At 48.4% G+C, this 9776-nt stretch overlaps 1 protein-coding gene across 2 annotated transcripts in view; it reads right to left on the minus strand.

Annotated features, from left to right (window-relative positions):
• FBLN5 (fibulin 5) overlaps positions 1-7629 on the minus strand; it is a 74321-nt gene extending 66692 nt beyond the window's left edge. Inside the window, exons 1-3 of one of the 2 annotated variants that reach the window (XM_046647449.1) lie at positions 7153-7629; positions 3435-3489; positions 867-918 (exon numbers count right to left, since the gene is read on the minus strand). In XM_046647449.1, coding sequence (XP_046503405.1) covers positions 867-918; positions 3435-3489; positions 7153-7169 — 124 coding nt within the window. In that variant the 5' untranslated portion in view covers positions 7170-7629. Of the gene's footprint in view, positions 1-866; positions 919-3434; positions 3490-6625; positions 6912-7152 lie in introns of those variants that run through there. The other variant, XM_046647448.1, reaches the window with a different exon arrangement.
• Positions 7630-9776: the final 2147 nt, after the last annotated feature.

Raw genomic sequence — 9776 nt, forward strand, 5'->3', positions numbered from 1 at the left:
GTAATGGGGAGATGTGGGTCAAATGATACAAACTTTCAATTAGAAGGCAAATAATTTCTGGGGATCTAATGTACAATATTGTGATTATAATGAACAGAAATGTACTGTATACTCAAAAACTGCTGAGAGTAAATCTTAAATATTCTCACCACAAAAAAGAAATGGTAACTATGTGACAAGATGGAGATGTTAGCAAATGCCATGGTGGTAATCATATTGCAATATACAAGCATATCAAATCAACATGTTGTACGCCTTAAACTTACACAATGTTGTATGCCAGTTATACCCTAATTTTTAAAAAAAGAAAGAAAGAGACTGAATTCTGAAAAAAAAGAGAGGAAGGTTGGCAAGAGATGTTAGCTCAGGGCCAATCTTCCTCACCAAAAAAAAAAAAAAAAAACCAACCAAAGAAACTGAATTCTGCCAATAAAACATATGAGCAAGGACATGGATTCTCCCCTGGAGCCTCTAGAAAGGAATGAGGTCCTGCCGGCCCCTTCACTTTAGCCTGGTGGGACTCTTGACCTATAGATCTGTGAGATAACAAATTTGTGTTATTTAAGCCACTAGGTTTGTGGCAATTGTTACAGCAGCTCAAGGAAACTAACACAGATGGAGAGCTCCTTGGGGACAGGACCCATTCTTACTCATCCTTGCCCCCTCCAGGCCTCAGCGCCATGCTAGGCACAAAGAAGACCATCAATACAAGGTGCCACCGCCTTCAACATTCTGTGCCCCTGTTTTCTTCCACGGGCAAGGCTAACACAGATTGGACAATATTGAGCAACGGCCGAGAAAGAAATGACCCTGCAATGGGGCATCACCGAACACCCCCCAGTGAAGGATCCTCAGTGGCCTCTTACCTAAACACTGTCCTGACGGGCGGTCCAGGTCAAAGCCGTTCGTGCATTGTTGCTGCAGGAAAGGAGACAGAAAAGAGAGGCCAGGTCACTTTACGTACTTATTTTTTTTTCACTATTAAAGTATTATAATTCCATCAGGAAAGTTCAGGAAATGGAGTGAAGAGCAAAGGCATCCCTAATACCAACACCTGTATGAGAACACCGCCTTCTCTTTTTTTTTCTTACAATCATTTCATACTTAGCATTGCTTTTCAAGCTCCCGCACCATCGTTTCAGATGGTTATTGGGGCTTTTTATGCTCTGGTTATGAAGAGCAATAAAAATCACATCTGGGGGCTGGCCCCGTGGCCGAGTGGTTAGGTTCGCGCGCTCTGCTGCAGGTGGCCCAGTGTTTCGTTGGTTCGAATCCTGGGTGCGGACATGGCACTGCTCATCAAACCACGCTGAGGCAGCGTCCCACATGCCACAACTAGAAGAACCCACAACGAAGAATACACAACTATGTACCGGGGGGCTTTGGGGAGAAAAAGGAAAAAATAAAATCTTTAAAAAAAAAAAAAATCACATCTGATCTGCCCGATGAGCCCCACCCTGCATTCACCTTTACTGAGAGCGGGTGTGACTGCTTTTTAGGGCAGCCACGCTCTTTCCGTGGGGACCGTTCAACCTACCTCCTCAGCACCCAGGATGAGTTCTTTGCCCCCGTGAAATCCTCTACCCACTTCTGAGGTCTGTACATAAGATAAAAGCTACACAGTGTTGCAGTCGGCTTTCCAAGACGAGTAGAATTGGGGAAAATCCTCCATTTCGACCTCAGCAAGAAAATTTACACGAAGATGCTTCCAGATATAGAAAGATCACAACAGTCCCCGAGGGCTGTAGGCCTCACATACAACTTGAGTGACATGTTCATGCATTTAAAAAAGATGTCGTGGGGGTTGACAGTCAATGGACCTTTCGCGAAGACCCTGGAGCCTGACACATTACAGGAATGGGCTAAGGCGCTGTGTCTTTGACTGTGGGGGCCCCGGCCCTGGCCTTTGCTATGGCTCCAGGGGCTCAGCTTCCCTGAGCTGTGGGTTGGTTTGTAGAGATGATGGGTTTGCTCTGCATTCCTGACAGTGGGTTCAGGTGTCTAGGGCCGTAGGGCAAAAAAACCGGAGCACAGGAGCCAGGAGGCTGTGCCAGGAAGCTCGGGAAACCAGGAGACACGGGGTGCAGTCCTGACTCGCCAACTAAGTGCTGGTGTGGGTTCAGGTCCACTGGACGGCCTGGCTTCAAATTCTCACTCTAGCCGCTACCTGCTGCGTAACTTTTCCATGCCTCAGTTTCCTCATCTGCAGAATGGGGATGACGGCACTTACTGCCGAGGCTGTAAGAACTGAACGTGTTGATATGTGCAAAACACTTAACGTCCAGTAAACCCAGTCCTGTAACCACCACCCTCCCTGGGCCTGGATGTCTTCATCTGTCACCATGAGGCTGGATTAGAGGACTCCAAGGCCCCTCCGAGATCTAAAAGTCTTTGTTACTCTTCCCAGGATCCTTTCCACCCCCAATGGCCTGAATCCATTTCAAAATTCTTAATATGAAGGGACCAATATGCCCCAACCGCCTGCAGCCCCCGGCCCTGCTCAGCGGTGGGCCTCGTCTCATTTCTTTCCTGAGCCAGACACCGAGAGAGGCTGCTCTGAGCTGGCAGGTGGAACCCGCCCACGTTTCTCAAGGGCTGACACCGACGTCCTCACTACATAAAGCCCGGCATGCTGCAGGCCTCGCCCGGACTGCAGCCCTGAGCCCCGCAGCCTTCTCCCCTTCACACCCCTCCCAGGGGTCTGGTCCTCAGGCATCTGGAGCAGAGTCACCCCACCGCGCATCCGCTTCCTCTGCCCGCCTCCTGCAGCAGGGGATGCAGGTCTCTGGAGACACACAGACCTTCGTGGGCCACATGCAGGCACCCCCAGGGCACTATCGCCCACAAACACTAGAACGCATTTGACATTCTTTTTTTCTTTTGAGGAAGGTTAGCCCTGAGCTAACTGCTGCCAATCCTCCTCTTTTTTTTGCTGAGGAAGACTGGCCCTGAGCTAACATCCGTGCCCATCTTCCTCTCTTTCTATGTGGGATGCCTACCACAACATGGCTTGCCAAGTGGTGCCGTATCCGCACCCGGGATCCGAACCAGCGAACCCCAGGCCACTGAAGCAGAACGTGCATGCTTAATCGCTACACCATGAGGCCGGGCCCCCTGCATTTGACTTTTTAACATTTACAGTAAGGCAAGACTCTCCCGAGGGACACACATGAGATGGTGTGATCTGTTTAAGAGTTTGCATTGGGAGTCAGGACACGGAGGTCCCAGCCCTGCCGCTTATAAATGACACCCCCTGGGGCAAGTCGTCACTTCCCTGAGCCCCAGCTTTCATCTCTGCAGAAGGAGGAGCTTGGCTCAGGTGAACCTTAAGCCCCTCCCACACCCACAATCCTAAGATGCTAAAATGCTTGGCCGGACACTCTCACCCTGGTTTTCAACACACTTCTAGATAATTAACAAGACAGACATCTTACCTGCGCGTTCCCAGGACTTGGAAGACAGAGAGCCAGGATGGTGACAGTGAGTATCCTGCGAAGTGCAAGAAGTCGACATAAATGCCCGAGACGCTTGGAGGATCCAGGTCTGGGGGTGAACAGGGCCCTCCCGCTGCCCAGGTGTGCACAGTGGTGACTTGCCTTGTGCTCATATTGGAGGGCTGCACTCTGGGGAGGCCAAGGGGGCACCAGGTACCCCAAACTGAACCACACCTCTTCCACCGGTTTCATACGTTGGGATAACGTGTAAGATGGTGTTTTTAAATAAAGGGTTTTGCTGCTTCAAATAAAAAGTCTAAACCCCACCGCTGTGGTGTTAACAATGTATTGACCAGCTGCTTCAGTCTCTACTCCTTACACAGGGAGAACTGCCTGAGTTTTTTTTCTTTTTTTGAGGAAGATTAGCCCCGAGCTAACTGCTGCCAATCCTCCTCTTTTTGCTGAGGAAGACTGGCCCTGAGCTAACATCCGTGCCCATCTTCCTCTACTTTATATGTGGGACGCCTGCCACAGCATGGCGTGCCAAGCGGTGCTGTGTCTGCACCCGGGATCCGAACCAGCGAACCCCAGGCCGCCGAAGTGGAACGTGCACACTTAACCTCTGCACCACGTGGCCAGCCCCCCTACCTGCGTTTTGAGCATCTTTATTCTGAAGCAATTGCAGAGTGAATGAGCTATAGTGCCCTCGAAAGATGAAAACAGAGGAAAGTGCAAACGTGAAGGCCTTGAGCTCCTCGGAAGAAAAGTGTCACAGGAAAGTCACCTAATCCCACAGGCCCTGATGCAGAAGAGGAGGCGGGGGCCTGGGCAGCCTGGGGAAGAAGAAACTCAGCTCGGGGGGTGGATGAGACGACAAGGGGACTTAGAGGAGAAACTGTGGGTCAGGCTGGCTCTGCCATTCACAAGCCATGAAACCCCTCCGAGCCTGCGACATCGACCCTTCATCACTCGTGAGCTTCTAGCCGATAAAATCGTGGTCGCCAATGTGCTTTAAGAATACAAAATCGACACCACCTCACACCCATCAAGATGGCTATCATCAAAAAGCAGAAAACAAGCGTTGGCGAGGACATGGAGAAATTGGAACCCTTGTGCGCTGTTGGTGGGCATGGAGAATGGTGCAGCCGCTGTGGAAAATAGCATGGCAGCTCCTCAAAAAATTAAAAATAGCATTACCATATGATCCAGTTCTGGGCATGTACCCAAAAGAAATGAAAGCAGAGTGTCAAAGAGATATGGGCACACCCGTGTTCCTAGCAGCACCATTCACAATTGCCAAAAGATGGAAGCCACCCAAGGGTCCATTGACGAATGAATGGATAAACAAAATGTAGCACACACATGCAGGGAATATTATTCAGCCTTAAAAATGAAGGAAATTCTGACACATGCCGCAACATGGATGAACCTGGAGGACGTTAAGCTAAGTCAAATAAGCCCGTCACAAAAAGACAAATACGATGTGATTCCACTTATATGAGGGACCTAGAGCAGTCAAAATCATGGAGACAGAAAGTAGAAGGGGGGCTGCCAGGGGCTCGGGGAGGGGAGAGGGGGAGTTATCGTTCAATGAGTGCAGAGTTTCAGTGTTGCAAGATGAAAAGAGTTCAGGTTGCACAACAATGTGAATGTGCTTAACACTACAGACTCCACACTTAAAAATAGTTAAGATGGGAAAAAACATCTATGGACATGCAGAGCTTTCGTTAGTGCTATTATTACTCAGTTCAACAGCGATTTATTTGAACAACTACTACCTGCAGGCATAGACTTGAGGCAGAAGAGCTACAAAACTATGACCCAATCGCTGGAGAGCTGGTTGGGAGCCACATGAATCAATAATGTCTCTACACTTTGGTTAGGCACTGAGAGAAATGCCATGAGAGCCAGGCTGGGGGTAGGGAAAGGAAGGTCAGGGAAGGCTTCCTGGAGGAGGTGCTCCTGAAGGCTTCTTCGGTAGAGCAGTGGATCTGGGACCTGGTTGGTGGCCTGTTACTGTCAACATACACCTCCATTTTATGATCCCTCCCTTCACAAAAAGGATGCTCCATAGATTACAAAAGTCACTCACATCTACCACCCAGGGCTCGTCTGAATCAGCAAATCCGGGTACTCAGAGCGCCCTGGAAGTAAGGTGACATCCAGAGGGAACGGGACCCTGATGTGGTGCTCGGAGTTGCGAGCCCCCTTCCTTCATCTAGTCCCCGAGCCAAAGAATAAAGACCCCAAGAGGCCACGAGTTTTCATTTCGTCTACGTGCCTGTGTGAGCCAGGTTCTAGAACTCTGGAGACAGCTCCGACCTTATAAAGCGCAGAGCCAAATCCCAGAGCTTTTTGATATTTGCAAAGGCCAGATTTATATCTGGAAGGAATGAAAGAACAATAACAAATTTATTTTCCAGGCTGTATATTATGAATTTCAATGTTTTCCTGTTTCTTCACATGAAGTTTCCTCTCGGTTGGTTATAAAACCCTGTCTCGTTTGTGTTGGAGACAGAACAGGCTGACTGAATGCGGTGGACTTCAGAGCTAGTGGAAAAGGCACGCTAACCCCATTTCTCCCCCTCTGCCCCGCTCCCCGTTCCCTTTGGCTAAAGGGCAGACCCCGGACAGGACTCTTCAGAGAGGTCCGGCCTCAAGCCCGGCCTCCCGCAGGAGCCACAGCTGGGTCCCAGAGGCCAAGGAAGTTCCAGGCTAGTCGATCTGGTTTTTGGAAAACGAAATGAAACCCCAGCACTGTTGCTCTCTCGGTGTGACAAATAGTTATACCTTGTCCTGAAAAACTCTAGACAACTCCAAAAATAAACTAACATAGGAATACTGGGGTAGCCTTTGATGCTCCTAACGGGTCCCTGGAACTTTTGAAAACAGGTGGGTCCACCCATTTTGTCCACCATCCTAAACTGTGAGGAAAGCCGGAGAGACCAGCCGGATCGCAGGGCTGTCTGTCGGAGAAATGCTGGTCCCCAATCCAGGATGACAGTGTTACAGCTTAGTTTTCAGCGCACACACACACAGACACACACACACACACAGTTAATCCATCTACGTTTTCAAGGGTTCGCTGGATAAAGACTGTGCCGATGTAATCTAGATCAAGTTCTTCCAAGTTTAAGGATTACTTGACTGGAATTGCAATTTCCTTAAAAAAGAGCAAAACGTTCGCTTACATGTATTTCTGTCTGGAGTCCCCACTTTTCACTGGCTTGAAACTTCGGGGTTGCATGCCCTTTGTGAATCCCACACAGACATAGAGCAAATCCAGCCTGGGGATGTTCAGCTAGCCCGTTCTCTTGCCCAACAGACGATGCAGCAAAATAATTGCTAGTGAACCAGTAATCGGTCTCCCAAATTAAAAAAATACATAATCTTTAAAAAAAAAAAAAAAAAGAAGGGCACACAAAATTCGCTGCCCTTTCCGAAAAGAAAGCAGAATCAAGCTCTGAGGTTTCGCAGACCTCTCTCAGATGCTGGCTGCTGAAACTGGATTCTAAAATACCCACTCCCAAAAGAAGGCTTCAAGATGGAAATTACAGAGGCGCAGCTTTTTATAATTAACAATATCATTGCATCACTAGCAAATGCCTTTTCCAATATCCTGACACGGCCTGAATCACAGCCATAGCCATTTTCCACCCATCAGGTTTTAGTAGGGTTTCCAGACCCTGGAGGAAAAAGTCCGGAGCGGAAAACCTACCTTTTTAATCCTGGCATGTCCAAGATGCTCGAGCAGGAGACGCAAAGGGGAAAAGAAAAAGAGCTCACAGTGCGGGACCCTGGGAGCAGTTCCTGAACTTCGGCCTCCTCTGGGCCCCGGGGCTCGCCGATATTTTTATGCCAGGGGGGACGAGCGAGTGGTGGAGAGGACGAGGGGAGAGCCTGGGTCCTCCCAGCCGCTGGAGAGCCTGCAGCGAGAGCACCTGGTTTTGCTTAGCTCTTCAGTAATTCAGCATTAAACCAATTGGAGGAGGAATGTTAAAAATGAACACTTCATTTTCTAAGTATGTTAAACAATGCAAATGGGGCCTCGGTCTGGACACAGCTGGTTCAGATTACAGCGCTCACCAACTGGCTAGACTCCTCACAACAATCTTGGGGCGTCTGCCAGGACCAAGTGCTCAGCGCTGGGAGGAGAGCCCTTTCCCGGGGCGCGAGCAGCCGCACTCGGGTTCCCAGCATCTCTACTGGAGGCGATTGGCCGGCAAGTGCAGGAGGGTGGGGTGTGGGGGGCTGGGAGGGCCTGTTGACCCTTTACTTCCCACCCAGGGAGGACATCTCCGGGCTGGGCCGTGGTGGCTGAGGCGGGGGAGGGGGACCCGGCACACCAGCACCTCCTGGCATCGGGACACCCTTGAAAGTTACTCCCCTCCGGGAGATGAGCAACTTGAACTCATGACAAACCCCACGATGGGACGACACTCTTCTGACTTATTGGGAAACCAGAACCAAGGAATCAGAGGTTTGGGGCAAGCGACAGGAGACTCACGATTTTCCGGAAGGAGTGGGCAGCAGGAGGGGATGCTAAAGAGGAGGAGGAAGGGATCTGGCTGACGCTAATTCAAGACATCAGTTGGTGCAAGGACACCTCCCTGTCCTGCCCTCGTCCCCTGACTCGCACAGGCATGTTCTTGCTTCCATGAAAAAGCGTGTATCAAATCAGCGCGTTGTGCGCCTTGAGCTCACACCACGTTGTGTGTCAGTTACATCTCAATAAAGCTGGGAAAAAAAGTTTTGATTCAATAAAGTGTCCCTTAGCTTGAAAGTGATTTTAACAAGCGAAAAGGTGATTTGAAAGGAGACTCCAGGGAAAGCAGAATGATGGATAATAACCTAAAATTTTGAACTGTGTGAAGTCTTTTATGTTCGTTCTATCAGGGGTTTCAAACTATTTCTTTTTCTTTCTCCCTCCTTTTTCTTTTCAGCATTGGGACCCTGTTAGCAAATGGAATCTTACTAAAGACACAGTGGACTGGCAATAGGTCAAGTTCCTCCTGCCCCACCTGCATCTTCCCTTGGGCCCCTCAGCAAAGCCCTACCTACAGCTGGAAAAGTGCTGATGAGGTAGCTCCATCCTTCTCGCCATCACTCTGGGCAGCAGGAATTATCGTCTCCATTTCATTTGAGGAGGGTTGAGAGGTTCGGTAACTTCCCCAAGGATGCACAGCTGTTCACTGATACAGCTGAGACTCCGAAGTCTATATATTTAGGCTTCTCAAAGGGCATTTTTTGGGTAAGTAAATGGAATCCTACTCTAAAAATACATTCGACAAGAATGGCAGACTGTTGGCAGTTGTCGAAGCTGAGTGTCTCATCATACCAGTCTATTTACCTTGTAGGTGTTGGAAATTTCCCATAATAAAACATTTTTTTAAATACGTTATATTTACAAGGTTATTCACTGCTCCTATTGCTTGTAATAGCAAAAGATTATAAACAGGCTTCACATCCATCAAGTGGGTACCAATAGGGTTAAAGTAAGGGACTTCCAAAAATGGGCTACTGTGCAACCAGTCAAAAAAACCTAGACAGGTGAGAGTACATACTGGATGACGCCTTTTATATAGAATCCAAAATGGGTAGTGACTGGGAGGGACTGCAACGGCCTTCTGGGTGCTGGTAATATTCTAATTATTGATCTGGATGCTGGTTGCACAGGGGTGTGGACACTTAGGACTCGTAAGACCTGAGGTCTTATGTATGTTACACTGTATTAAAAAAAAAAAAAAACCAAAGCAGTTCTTTATGTGCTGATATTGAAGGAATTCCAATGTATTTTGTAGGTCAAAACAGCAGAATATTGGTAATTTCACAGAGATCAACCTCATACATTAATAAGTGTTAAAAGTAGGTTGTAGACCTGTGCCTAAGGCATGCCACCATTCGAGAAAAGTTCTTTACAAGTTCTTGCTTGTCTAAGTATAGAAAAGACGCTGAAGGATGCGTGAGGAGCTGTGAGCATGGTTTGTCTCCTAGGAAGGACATTGGGCAGGTGGCTGGGGAACAGATGGGAGGGGAGAATTTGCTCTTCGCTGCTCACCTTTTGGTAATTGTATTTTGTACCATAAACATATATTACCTCTTCAAAATGTGAGGTTCATCTCATTTAAAATATATTCTATTTATGCAGAGCTTTAAATGACTCAGTCCACTAACTCGCTTGTATTATCACCCTTGCTGAAAGACAAGAAGGGAGAGGAACTGATATACCTATTTTCTTCATGAACACATTGAGGATCTTGACCGTGAAACTGTCCAGAGACCTATCTTGGACCAGAGACCATTTCCATCTTAAAACTGCAGGATTGGAAGAGGGGAGAAAAT

The sequence above is a fragment of the Equus quagga genome, chromosome 20, assembly GCF_021613505.1.
Source record: "Equus quagga isolate Etosha38 chromosome 20, UCLA_HA_Equagga_1.0, whole genome shotgun sequence".
In the NCBI taxonomy this organism is placed as follows: Eukaryota; Metazoa; Chordata; class Mammalia; order Perissodactyla; family Equidae; genus Equus; species Equus quagga.